General features: G+C 37.5%; 1 protein-coding gene across 7 annotated transcripts; it reads right to left on the reverse strand.

The window, feature by feature from the left end:
- Window positions 1–1,254: 1,254 nt before the first annotated feature.
- MTRF1L (mitochondrial translational release factor 1 like) lies at window positions 1,255–13,089 on the reverse strand. 7 transcript variants are annotated; one of them, XM_032836378.1, is made up of 7 exons: window positions 12,798–13,089; window positions 8,295–8,374; window positions 6,032–6,215; window positions 5,373–5,536; window positions 4,080–4,197; window positions 2,439–2,575; window positions 1,255–1,619 (listed from the first exon to the last, which is right to left on the reverse strand). In XM_032836378.1, exons 1-7 carry the CDS (start codon window positions 13,054–13,056, stop codon window positions 1,419–1,421), a joined length of 1,143 nt encoding a protein of 380 aa, XP_032692269.1. In that variant the 5' UTR covers window positions 13,057–13,089; the 3' UTR covers window positions 1,255–1,418. The 7 variants fall into 7 exon arrangements, with proteins under 7 accessions (XP_032692269.1, XP_032692273.1, XP_032692270.1 ...); XM_032836379.1 differs by lacking the exon at window positions 1,255–1,619 and adding an exon at window positions 3,849–3,941 and having other exon boundaries at window positions 2,467–2,575; XM_032836382.1 differs by lacking the exon at window positions 12,798–13,089 and having other exon boundaries at window positions 1,260–1,619; window positions 6,032–6,190.
- Between the last annotated feature and the right edge of the window lie 267 nt (window positions 13,090–13,356).

The raw sequence follows: 13,356 nt of genomic DNA on the forward strand, positions 1-13,356 counted from the left end.
GGAATAACTGTGAATTTTGTTAGTGTGATAGTAAATGGTTAAGGAGAATATCCTTATTTTTAACAATGCAAGTGGAAATATTTTAATATTTGTAACTTCTAACACCAAGAAAATACAGAAGCATTATTGAAATTAGGCAACACATATGGGTGTTTGTGCCAGTTACCCAATTGTTGCCCCTTGGCAACAAATTACCTATCATTGCCCTACTCTGTGATGCTGCAGCTGAACCTGTGTCCTTTGTCAGTAAGGGGTGGTAGGAGGACATGCAGGAGGAAGGGGTTTCTCTTCTTGTTTCTGATGTGGGGGCAGAGCTGCCTGGGGTGCTCTAGGCCATGTGTTAACAGGGTGCCAAGATACTTAGTCCACATTACTCTGGATGTTTCTGTGAGGTGTTTTTGGATGAAATTAACATTTAAATCTATGACCTCTGAGTAAAGCAGAATGCCCTTCATAATGTGGACGGCTTCATCCAAACAGCTGAAGGCCTGAAAAAAGACTGGCCTCCCGTGAGTGAAAGAGAGTTCTCCAAGCAGGTTGCTTTGGGACTGGAACTGCAGCATCAGTTCCCCTGGCTCTCCAGCCTGCTTGCTCACATTGCAGATTTTGAACTTGTCAGCCTTCACAAGTCCTATCTGCCAATTCCTCCTAATAAGTCTCACGTATCCTATTGGTTTGGTTTCTCTGAAGGATCCTGCCTAATGCAGATACAAATGGATGCTTCACCCTCCAGCAAGTTTTGCGGACATCCTGGTGGGAGGCTGCTTGCTTACCGTTCCAGAGGGTTTGAGGTTCTGTCTACAAGGCCTGATCCATTACCACCTGCAGACCAGCTCTGGCCCAGGGAACTTTGCTGTTAAGTGGGCCAGAGCCACGGTCTCTCAAGTAGGTCTGACTCCACCTTTGGGAGGCCCCTTCGAAAGGTGTTCTTCCCTTGGGTTCTCTTTCTCAGTCCTAGTATATGAGTTGCTCTTATCTCTTAACAGCTTATCCTATTACGAGTTAAAAAGTCTTTGTTATCAAAATTATCCCTGTTCAAATTCATGGTATGGTTTCTGCCTCTTAATCGGACTTTGACTAATACAGTATTTATTATCATACTATTTTATGTTTGAAGTTTTTCATTAGTTAAATTTGTGACCATTTATTAAACATTTTACATAAAGTACTGTTTTTGTTTGTTTACTTCTCATAGGAAGAGTCCAAAATCTATAACCAGAGTCATGTCTGTATTGTATATTTTTCACTAATACACTAAGAGAAGATTTATATAAATTATCTGTCTTAAAAATACACACATTACTTCTGTGTGTATATCTGAGTTAACTCATGTTTTTTAAGAGAATACTAGTGAGTACTTAACACACAATGTAATTTGCTATGAATTTTCATAAGCTATAAAAGTCTTTAATAATAAGTCAGGCTTTCTTGGAAATAATTTCTACTAGAGATTCATAATCAGCATAGTCCTTCAAGGACTGTACAAGTTCATCCAGTAGATGCCCCCCTTGCATAAAAGTTTCAAGATCATGAAGTGACTTATTTATTCTGTGATCTGTGACCCGGTTCTGTGGAAAATTATATGTTCTTATTTTCTCTGACCTTCCTTTAGTTCCAACCTACATAAAAAGATATGAGATACAGTTAGATTCAGGCAACTAAACCGATAAATTTAACTTATCTGGAGATTAAGCTCTTGATTTATAATTTAAAACACAATGTAAGAACCAAGTTTTAAACATTTTGGATCCTCAAATAACACAGGAACATAATAGAAAAATAAATACTGGCTTTAAAGGCCAACAAATTTATAGCATTTGATCTTCTCTGCCATTTCAGTGCTCTGTGACTTCAGACATTTATTTCAACTTTAGCTTCCCTATCCATAAAATACGAACAAATAATACCTACTACACCATGATGATGTATACATTCAGCTGAGCAGAGATGGTATTCAAATGGTAGTTTTATATATATATACATATATATGTACATATACACATATGTATATATGTATGTATATATATATATGAAACTTCTGTGAATTAATCTGATCATTTTCAGTGATGATACAGTAGTAAATTCCCTTAGGAAGAAATTAATAAAGGGCTCTGTAATTATAAAATTAAATACCAAATAGGAAGAAAGTTCAGTTTGCTTTCCAACTTTCTTCCATAATTTTCAAAGTATTAAAAAATGGGGATTCCATATACCTTTTTTTAGTAATTTTGATTGAAAGTCTGAAAAAACAAGCCCTTGAATATAGAAAATAGGGCAGAGATTTAAAATTACTATAAAACAAATAAAACCCCCTAGCTAAGTTATGCTACTTGAATTATTTCCTTAAGAAATACATTGAAACAGTTTTAACATACATAAAAACTGGGTTATCTAAAAATATTGTTATCTTTCAGAGCATCTTTTAAATCCAGTTTTACCTGAATCTTTCTAGCACTATATCTTTTCCTTGTTTCTTCTTCTAGATACATGCTGTACAGTTTTGCACGTAGCTTTTTCATAGCCATCTCTCTGTTTTTCAGTTGAGATCTCTCTTGTTGGCATTCAGAAACAACACCTGAATAGTGTTATGAGAATTATTAAAGAGTTTTAGTAGGAAAATCTTCTTCATTTATTATCAAGGAATACTCTCTTTTTCTTCTTCCTTTATGAGGAGAGAAAACAGAACTCTAATAAAAAAGACTATTAACAAATAACTTGAAAACTGAAAATTTAAGCTTAAGCTACACTGCAAAATATATTCATTGAAAGCAGACATACGGAACAATAAGCACTTATCATTTAATATGGATTATTTTCCCATATCCTTAGCTAGCCACCATAATTTTTTTAAAGTAATAAGAACAAAAATAAGTTAATCCTACTGAAGATAGTCACTATGCATATTTTTATGAGGATTTTCATCCACTTTTTTTCCTATGCCTGTTTACATACTATGTATTACATAGACATCATCTTAAAGTATAACTTGAGGAGTTCCTCATAACCATAAACATAAAAATCAAAAACCTATCAGTCCAGTCCTATAACCATTGCTGATCCATGAGAATTATGCTTATTTGAGACTGGTCACTGCAACAGATTCTTATATTCTTTCTAGGTAACTGAGGTTTGCTATCCATGTGCTTTATCCATGTAAATCACTGCAGTAATGACTGTAAAGCACATTTGGTTCTTCTGATAGTAGACTGAAGACTTAAGAAACACTTAGGGGCGCCTGGGTGGCTCAGTGGGTTAAAGCCTCTCCCTTCGGCTCAGGTCATGATCCCAGGGTCCTGGGATGGAGCCCCACATGGGGCTCTCTGCCTAGCAGGGAGCCTGCTTCCATTCCTCTCTCTCTGCCTGCCTCTCTGCCTACTTGTGATCTCTGTCAAATAAATAAATAAAATCTTTAAAAAAAAAAAAAAAAGAAACATTTAGATATAGCTCCATTGCCTATCTACAGTCAGAACTGCTGGAAGTTTGTGAGTGGACTTCATAGAGAAGCAGGCCTGGAGTTAAGTGTAGTAATTTGCAGGTGAGCATGTTTCTGGGTAGCGAGTTCAAGTTTTCATTTTCTCAAAGGAGTCCATGTCCCCCTCCTTTCAAAGAAGGCTAAGAACTAGTGATGTAGAGCATTTTCTGACAAAGAACTACCCATGACAATGACTTCATTCTGAGAATTTCCTTTTATTTATTTTTATTATTTTAAGTAGGCTCCACACCAGCCTGGGTATTGAACTCATGACCCTAAGATCAAAACTCACATGCTCTACCTGACTGAGCCAGCCAGGTGCCCTGGATTTGCTTTTAACAGTGATATTTACAAAGTGTAAGCTTCAAGAAGCTACCTGGAAGGACTATCCACACCTTTTCTTCATGGTCACCAGTATGGACTTAGATCCTTCCATCTTCCTGGCTTTGCAGAGTTGCATCTAAGGATTCTAAATAAAGTATTTAATAATAATCCTTAGTAGTATATATTCTGGTAATTAAGGATCTATTACAGTGGAAAATTAGTCAAGTTATTCAGAATCTGATTTCTTTCTTCCAAGTTTTATGTTGCAGGGATAAGTGCGTACCTGTTGGAAGATGAACTATCCGGACAGCACTGTCTGTGGTATTTACATGCTGTCCTCCAGCTCCACTGGCTCTCTTAGTATCAATTCGCAAATCTTTCGGGTTAATTACCAGATTAATCTATACACAAGAGGAAATATTAGGATTTAAAAATATCACATGTATATGAACTGTTCAAAGGCAAGAACTATCCATTAATAAATATATGTCACATACAGAATTGATATAAGATTAAGAAAGTTTAATTTTAAGAATATAAAGTAGTTGGAAGGATACCATTTTTAAAACACCTAAGAGTGGTGGATCAAAATATAATACAAAACAAAAACCCTCCAAATCCTCAAAAACTAGACTTCTCTGTAAATTACCCTCTTCTTACCACATGAACAGAAGAACTTAGTTAATATGTTAATATTCGAAATGGGAATATAGGAACTAATAATGTGAGCGCTTCTGGATTCTTTCTGAGTTTAAAAAACAACATAAAAAATGCTAGCTTAAGAACTATGAGAAGGCTTACTTTGTTTAATTTTAAGTAAAGAAGGGCTTAAACATATTTCGAGGCAGAGAAGAGGCACACGGAAACTGGCACAGGACAAAAGCCTTGTATGAACACTGTAACGAGATTTACATTTTAGTGTGACTGGGTTATGAAGCAGCAATTCTGTTCAGTAATTACCCTTGTTAAAACAGGATTCTTGCTACTCTGGAAAAATCAGATAAAGCAAAAATCGTTATGAAAGTAATCAGTATTAAGCCCTATTTAAAGTAGGTTAATAATGTTTCTCCTATAAAGATGATCTCAGGGGGCGCCTGGGTGGCTCAGTGGGTTAAAGCCCCTGCCTTCGGCTCAGGTCATGATCCCAGGGTCCTGGGATCGAGCCCTGCATCAGGGTCTCTGCTTAGCGGGGAGCCTGCTTCCCTTCGTCTCTGTCTTCCTGCCTCTCTGCCTACTTGTGATCTCTGTCTGTCAAATGAATAAATAAAATCTTTAAAAAAAATAAATAAATAAAGATGATCTCAGAATAACTCCTTTAAGCTTAGTGGTGGAGAAAAATTAATAAATAGTACAAGATTACATCCTACTTTATACATCTTTAATTGTTACCATCTACTGTGAAATTATACTTTTTGGATTGAGGTAAGAGATTTTTCCCAAAAAAATATGTGATGAAGGCCAAATGATAAGAAAAGGAAAATAGTACTGAATATCACTTCAGTAAAGTGAGTTATAACTCTGGGGGCAAAGCACTGTGCTGGGCCCAGGATTCCAAGGGGAGATTGTGATGCCTTACCTCGGTCGGTTGGGGTAAGATTGCTACAGTCATGGTGCTAGTATGGATGCGGCCTTGCTTCTCTGTCTTCGGCACTCTTTGTACTCTGTGCACACCTCCTTCAAATTTCATGTGCTTATAGGCTTCTAAACCCCCAATGCTGGCAGATGCATGTCTAAGGCCACCTTGAAAATATTGGGAAAACAGAATTATTATTCTTGCTATTATAAGCAATTGTCCATCACTTCCACCATCTTGAAATGTATTTAAAAGAGCTATAAAACCATATAAGCATACAGAATGTAAAGCATATTGAAAAACTTTAGCAAGCCCATGAAATTCAGTGTTTTAATACTTAATACCTTGACTGCTAATAACCACGAAACATAAAGCATTTATGGAATTAATGAACTGATTCAATGACACACATAAAAGACCACTTTTAAAAGACCATTAATCATTCAATGGTGAATAGTGAATGATTAACATTTTATAGGCCACTTCAAAATTGGCATATTTGCATTCAAAATTATTAAGTAAATGATGAGCATAAAATCAGGTAAGCTTCCTTATCAAAAAATTCTAAAGCTTAGTCATGGTCTTTCCAACACTTATCCTAGGACACACATAGATAAACTAAATCTGTACTATTCCCAAAATGAATTAAACAGTTTACTGACCTATTTCACTTGGAAAATATTCCAGGGTTTCAAAATGCCATCTTTTAAATGCAGCATATTGCTGATACATATCAAACATCTCTGAAGTAAACAACATTGCCTCCTGACCCCCAACTCCTGCAGTTACCTCCAGGATCAAATCATTTTCATCTGTTTCTTCTGAGGGAACCAAAAGCAAAATAATCTGCAAATACAAAAATATCACCCCTCCTGTAATTAGTAATTATTTAAAACTTAAAAAATAAAACTAAATCATTAGATGCTAAATATTCAATTTACTTAAAGTTTCTCTAAGCAAACAGTACTGCTGATTGATTTTCAACTATCTTGCCCATGAAAACCATATAGCAATGTATAACTTCTATAAAATATTAGTGTAACAACTATATTATAAATGCTGTAAAATCCAGCTGAAACTTGCAGCATTGCATTGTTTTGTTTCTTTTTGGTGTGCATGTATAATTTATGTCAGTCCTCTACTCAGTTAATAAGAGTTTGTTGTGAGTAGGGCACTACATTGTGTGTAGAATGCAAAAGAAGATTCTGACTCTATCTTTTTGAAATCTATAGCCTAGTACAGCAGAAAAGAAAAAAAAAACAAAACTTGAAATTGTATCTTTTTAAGCTTCTTTAATTTGGAAGAGAAATTTGTAATACTGGGACTGAAAAGGCTGTAAGAAATGATGTATGATCTGGTCCACTTCCCTTATTTTCAATGTAAAGGAAAGTGAGGTTAACAGAGACTAAATGACTTGCTAAAGGGAAAAGTGTTGGCAGAGCAGACATGAGAACTCAAATGCTCCTGCCTTGATCATCATCCTGCTAGGATGTCTTTCAGCCTTCAGTAAGTATTAATACAGAATAAAAGCTTCTTAGGTTAGGTGAATTGAATAAGAAAAGCTACCAACATTTTATTGGTCCCCTAATATATGAACAGGTACTCTGCTAAGCACTTTAAATACTTTAATTCTTAAATCAATCCTGGGAAGATAGCATTAACAGATCTACCTAAGATGTGAAAACTAAGTTTAACTAAGCTTAGTTTAGTTGAATAATACAGTTTAACAAAAACATACAACTAGGAAGTGGAAGAACTAGAACTTGAGCCCAGATCTGCCTGAATTTTGAAATATCACACTTCATGTTGGTTGGGACTTATAGTTGTTACTACTTCTCCATCTCCCTAGCCTATGCCAATACAACATGATTATTCAAATCTTGAGTAAGTGACTGAATTTATGTTTGTTAATTACTAGTCAATGAACAGAAACCTTTAATACATATGTCCTTTTATTTCACAAAAAAATTAGAAAATGGGTAGAAGGCAAGTTACATGAGGCTTTACACTTCCTAGTAGAAGTGGTCTCTGGAATGGGTGGTAAAAACATTAACTTTTGATGAATCCATATTTGTTTAGATAAAAGAATCTTTAAATTAAGCTCCCCTTTTTCTGGGCTCCTTCCTCACCTTGCCATGTCCTTTTACTAATGTCCTCAGAGATAACTACTGTAAATCTTTTTTTTTTTTTTTAAGGATTTTATTCGTCAGAGAGAGAGAACACAAGCAGGGGGAGCAGCAGAGGGAGAGGGAGAAGCAGACCTCCCACTAAGCAGGGAGCCCAGTGAGGAACTTGATCCCAGGACTCTGGGACCATGACCCAAGCAGAAGGCAGGCGCTTACCTGACTTAGCCACCCAGGTGTCCCACTACTATAAATCTTTAAGCTCTAGTTTCCAGAATGAGCAAAGAGTGGTTCTAATTTAATATAATGATTACTCTTCATCTAATGCCTATAGATTCTCCTGGATGTTAGACTGAAGCACTACAGTGTAGTTCTAAAAGCCCAAGGGCCCACCCTAGGTCTGACGCTCTAATAATGCCAGAGACAAAACGGAAAGAAATATTCCTGCTGCCGAGGAGCTCACCATGTACCGCTGCTTCATTACCTCTTCCAGCCGCCATCCACCCCCACTCTCCCCTCTTCAAAAACCTAAAGGTGGGGGGGTGGATATAATACTGATACCTACTTCATTGCTTTTCTGAAAAATCCTGTCGATGGAACAGTTACCTTTTTCCCCACATCTCTCCAATCCTTTTGGTATACTAAAAATAGGACCATACGGAATATGCTTTTTCCTGCTTTAAAAAAATTTATAATTCTACATACTAATAAGCTACTCGGTTCCTGAGTTGTTTTTATAAACTTCTAATAAAGTTCATTAGAAGTAATAGCACAAATGCTTATTCTTTGCAGGATCCCATACCTTATGCTTCAACTGCGTTATTTCTTTTTGGCAGGAGGATATTTCATTCTCTGCAAGTTTCCTTAAGTCTTCATTTTCATCTGCAAAAAGAAAGCAGTAGGTTAAGTTTTCCTTAATGTCAAATTGCCAACAGAATTCAAGGTCGTTATTTTATTATTATTATAGCTGAAGGAAAAATAAATGTCCATCTTGTCCTTTTAACAACTGCATTAATTAAAGTAGCATTTTATGCATTTTTATTAGTATGTAACTTAAACATTTTTCCTGATGACAGAAGTAAAATAAAAAAGAATCTACAAAAAAATAAAGAAGCTATTAAACTAGTCTATAGTTCTACCTCTATGAAATATTCATATTAACAAATATGCTTATAGTTTTCCAACTTAGACTATACACTAACAGAAGGGGAACAGAAAGTTCCATCAGTTAGACCACAACTGAATTAAAAAATAGAAAGTTATTTATTGTCCCTTTAACAAATATTTCATTAATATAAAATAAATATCCACCCAATCATTCAGACTCTGCCTCATGTTCACATAATATTTACATGAAGTACTCCCTGCCCCACTCGCTTTACTCTCACTTCATCTTTGAGTTTTCATTTTACCTTACAAAATATACCTTCTCATCCCTCTATCCTAGGACAACATGCAACCTACAGAAAGGAGAAGAGAAATTGTTTTTTAGCTCTTACACATAACTCTCTTTGTTGAGCTCACTTTGGTGAAAGATCGGACTGTTCCAGGTATCGGTTTCTATGTCTGTTCATTAATGAAGATCTAACTATGCTGGGAATTAGAGATGATAATATGTAATATGTACTCTCAAGGCAGGGTTTTAGATAATTTTAGTTTCTTTATATTTTTTAGGGGAGAAAAACTCACAAAGAGTAACAGCCTAAAACACTAGGTGATTAAATATTGAAATGGTAGCACACTAAAAGGTTGTTTCTGTGTTTATTTTGGGGATGGGCAGAAAGTGGAAAGAAGCATTAACTCAAGGAAAGGTAACAACACAAACAGTGAAATAAGGAATGATGAGAAGTGGTGGGAAGGCAAGAAATTCTGGCAAGAATTTAGCATGGAAGAAATCTGGTGAAATGGCAAATGTGTTGAAGCAGAAAAAGGAAAAATGAATTCTAGTCCTAGTTCAACCACTAAGTTCTCTTAGGCCAATATATACAGTTTCTCTGATATTCCATTATCCTGAGAAAAAATGAAGGAGCTGGGCTGGTTGACCTCCAAGGTCCCTTTGAGTTCTGAAATGCAGTTCTTCTGTAACGCTAAGGAGATTGGAATTAAAGTCTACAGGTAATTTTCATTTTAATATGACTTTTTTTTTTATTAACCCCATATACCCAAAACATTATCATCTCAACATGTACTTTAAAAATATTACAAATTATTTTTTTATAGGTCTTTGAAATCTGTTATTTTATCCTTATAGTACATCTCAATTCAGACTACATTATATGTGCTCACCAGCCAAATGTGGCTACTGGCTCTAGAGGGTTTAAACTGAATAGTTATTCCTAGGCAATGGAAATATTCTAGTTCTTTCTCAGTATTATTAACCAACAAGTTTAAGGGTCTTTTTCTCTTCAACCTTTCAAGTACCCACTTGTTATCACACCCCCCCCTTTTCCTACCCAAACTTCTGGAGATTAAATACCATGTTTATTCTCTTCTCTTGTTAATTCTCATTTACTTCTCAAGTTCTTACACTGGATTTCATAATCATATTAATAACACCATTTTTATTAAAATCACCCATGACAAAATTGCCAAATCTAAAGACCTATTTCAGTGTGAGCTGAAAAGCTGAGCCCTTTTTAATCAGGTATCAACAATCCCTTACTGGGAATTTTAATTGTTTTTTTTTTTAGCTTCATTTATCTTATTCAAGGTCCCAAAGGTCTGCCTATTTTTTTTTTTTTACTCTTTAACTTTTTTATTTTTTATTAACATATAATGTATTATTAAACCCAGGGGTACAGGTCTATGAATTGCCAGGTTTACACACTTTACAGCACTCCCCATAGCACACAGCCTCCCCAATGTCCATAACCCAATTGCCTATTCTTTCTTGATCTTTTATAGCTTCCTCCGCTGCCTGCTCCTCAAATACTATGTATTTCTGTCTTTGTTAGCATCTTATTTTTATGTCTACAAATTCTTCCTGAGTACTCTCATCTGCTTCAGAACTTTACCAAGTGTATGCAGAGGTTCTCATGAATATTCAGATTCCGTTTTTCTCGTATGCCAGTTGTTTTTTTTTCACCTAGATTATGATCTTTATCTGAATGTGCTTACAGGTCCTTCTAGTTAAATATGGCTGCCCGTTCAGCACAAAATATCTTTTTCCTAAAATTTATCCAACTTTTATATTCTCATCTTAATTAATAGTACCACTCATGTTTTGAACCCAGAAGCTTAACATTTTTCTTAGAATTCTGGCTGTTCTTCACTCTTCTCAGGACATAAGCTGCCAGATCGGTCTTGTTGAGGTCCCTGACTACCACCATCTCTTCCTCGGACTGTTTTAACAGCCTCCTCACTGGCCTCTCAGCCACCGGGGCCCCTGGAGAATTTTCCCAATCCGTTCTCAACACTGAGGCCAACATTAATCTTTAAAAAGATGTCGCTTCTCTGCTTAAAAACATAATGCTAATTCCCCCCAGTCTGTAAGAACAAATCCATGTTCTTTGTCAGGAAGGGTTATTATCTGTCTTTCTGGTTTCAAGCTTCTGTTACACTGTTGACATCCATACCTACTCTGTGCTCCTGCTATATCCTAATCTTTCAATTTGATACCTTCTTCTTGCAGGTCACCTCTGCCTTCAGTCTCCTTCTCTTGCACTGTCTGGCAACCTCCTGTATTCTCTTCAAGATCTATTTAAATGCCACCTTTTGCTTTTTATAACATTGCTATTTATTGCAGAAATTAAAACAATTTATAAATTAAATTAAAACCCACTTATATTTTTACTTCTCAAACATCTGTCTCTTTCACTAGGCTGTAAGCTAAAAAGTAGTTCCATATTTTTTTGGTAATTAGTGGTGTCTGACATAAACTCAGGAGTTGCTGAATGATATTTTCTATTGTTATATAAAGTTGAGTTGTGTTTTGCCAGTAACAATTTTCTAACATTCTCTTCTCTACAGCTTGATTTTTAATATACTTAAACCTTAGATCCATTTGATAAGCTAGGCTTAACCTATGAAACCAATTTAATTTTCCCCCAAAAGTATTTTTTCCCAATACGGTTAATTAATCCCCCCCCTAATTCGGGGCATCTACTTTTTCTCTTAAATCACTTAATTTAGATGCTTCTTAACTCTCACCTAGATTATTGCATTAATCTTGTTTTCCGTGGCATCTGCAATCTCGTTTCAGGCTGACATGGAAACTACCACAAATCAAGCAAGAAAGCCATTTCTGTCATTCACTCCCGCAGTCTAAAAGCTTCCGCTGGCTCCCTTCTGCCAACAGGATAAAATCAGCCTTTTTAGATTAGTATTTCACATTCCCACCCGTATAAAATGTCTCAACATGCCACTGTCCATAACCTCTCCCCTTCCCCGCTTAACAAAGAGTACAGTGATGAAAAGCCTAAGATTTGGAGTGAGTCCAATCCAAACTCCTTTCCTTAGAAGCTGTTTAGCCTGAGCAGTTATTTTAGGTTTATGCCTCATGTTCCTCTTCTGATGCATGAGGCTAATAGTACCTACTTCATAGTTTGATATGTCAACTGGATGAGTTAATACTTAAAAATATTTAAGCAAAGCCTAGAGTATGGTAAAAGATCAGTAAAGGTTAAACTATTCTGAATATCCTCTAAGAAGGGACCTTTATCTTTGCACAAGGCCTTCCCAACAAGTTCTCCTAGCTTTCCCTAGGTGTCTGTTCAGGTACTGTTCTCACTTTCAGCTGTAGTATTAATTTTCTCTCCCTGAATACACTGTGACCCTCTCTAGAGCCATGCTAGCCAAAGTGCGGTCCATGGGAGCTTATAGAAATGCAGAAACTTAGGACCCATCCATGTTTAAATGCACACTAAATCACTAAGGAAACTTGTTAAAAACGCCAATTTCTAGGTCTCAGATTCTGAGTCCAAAGTCTGGCTTCAGCATGCACCTCTCTTGGCACTGTCGCAGGTGGTTTCTACCTCTTGGAGAAACACTGCTCTCAAGCCCATAACAGCTTGTGCTTGGTGAGCTGAAGATCATCCACCAGAGAGCAGGCAATCAGTACACTTACATTCTGTAAAAGGGGGTAATGCATTGTGTCAAGGGAGCATAAGGGCTCAAACACGAAAGACTGGGATGAGAATGCACACAACAATACCTTGACCTCTGATCCAAAGCAAACAGGGTTGCAACTGAGTAAACAACTTCTAACTAAGGGAGGTGTGAACACCTGACCAGCGGCATAGTAGGAAAAGCAAATTAAGAGTCAAGAATCTGCTTTGAATCCCGTTCCCCCGGGCCCGACCCTCACCGTGTAGCAAGTGCTCGGTCTCCTGCAGCTCCCGCTCCTTCTCGCTCAGCAGTTTGGCCGTCGCCAGCAGCTCAGACCCCCTGACATGCAACTGGACTTCAGACCCTGCCTGGCGCTCCAGAAAGGTCCGCAAGGGCCCGCCGCGGGCGAACAGCTCCTCCAGCGGCAGGCTACCGCAGCTGAGGTGCCGGCGGGCCGGGCTGACAATCTTGCGGGCCCACAAACACCGAGCAGCACCCCGCAGGAGCTGGGACCGCATAGCTAAACGGCAACCACCGCCGTCAACCAGAGCCGGAAGTTTCGTACAGCGAATCTCGCGACACCGCGCAGAGTTTCGAAACCGGCGAGAACTGACCGGTCCCAGCCCGGCGCACGCGCCACTTTTAAAGGGCCTCCCGAAAGCCTCGGTGGGAACTTCCGGCAAGCATTTAAACGCCGTATTATTCGCGGAGGCCGGAAGGGGGCGGAGCGGGAAGTGACCCGCATTTAGAAGCTGGGTCGGAAACGCCTCTTGGAACGTGCGGGGGCGGCGTGTTGGGCGGGAGGGCGGGGACGCTGA

The sequence above is a fragment of the Lontra canadensis genome, unplaced genomic scaffold (genome assembly GCF_010015895.1).
Source record: "Lontra canadensis isolate GAN:19392208 unplaced genomic scaffold, GSC_riverotter_1.0 scaffold92, whole genome shotgun sequence".
In the NCBI taxonomy this organism is placed as follows: domain Eukaryota; kingdom Metazoa; phylum Chordata; class Mammalia; order Carnivora; family Mustelidae; genus Lontra; species Lontra canadensis.

What these genes read in the sequence shown, in the direction of transcription:
- MTRF1L (XM_032836378.1), bottom strand. Translation starts at nt 13,056, where the DNA reads ATGCGGTCCCAGCTCCTGCGGGGTGCTGCTCGGTGTTTGTGGGCCCGC. An exon ending in ATATTTTCCAAGTGAAATAG is followed by an intron (nt 5,537 to 6,031) that starts GTCAGTAAACTG and finishes AATATTTTCAAG; the next exon opens with GTGGCCTTAGACATGCATCT. An exon ending in TCTTACCCCAACCGACCGAG is followed by an intron (nt 4,198 to 5,372) that starts GTAAGGCATCAC and finishes TCTTGTGTATAG; the next exon opens with ATTAATCTGGTAATTAACCC.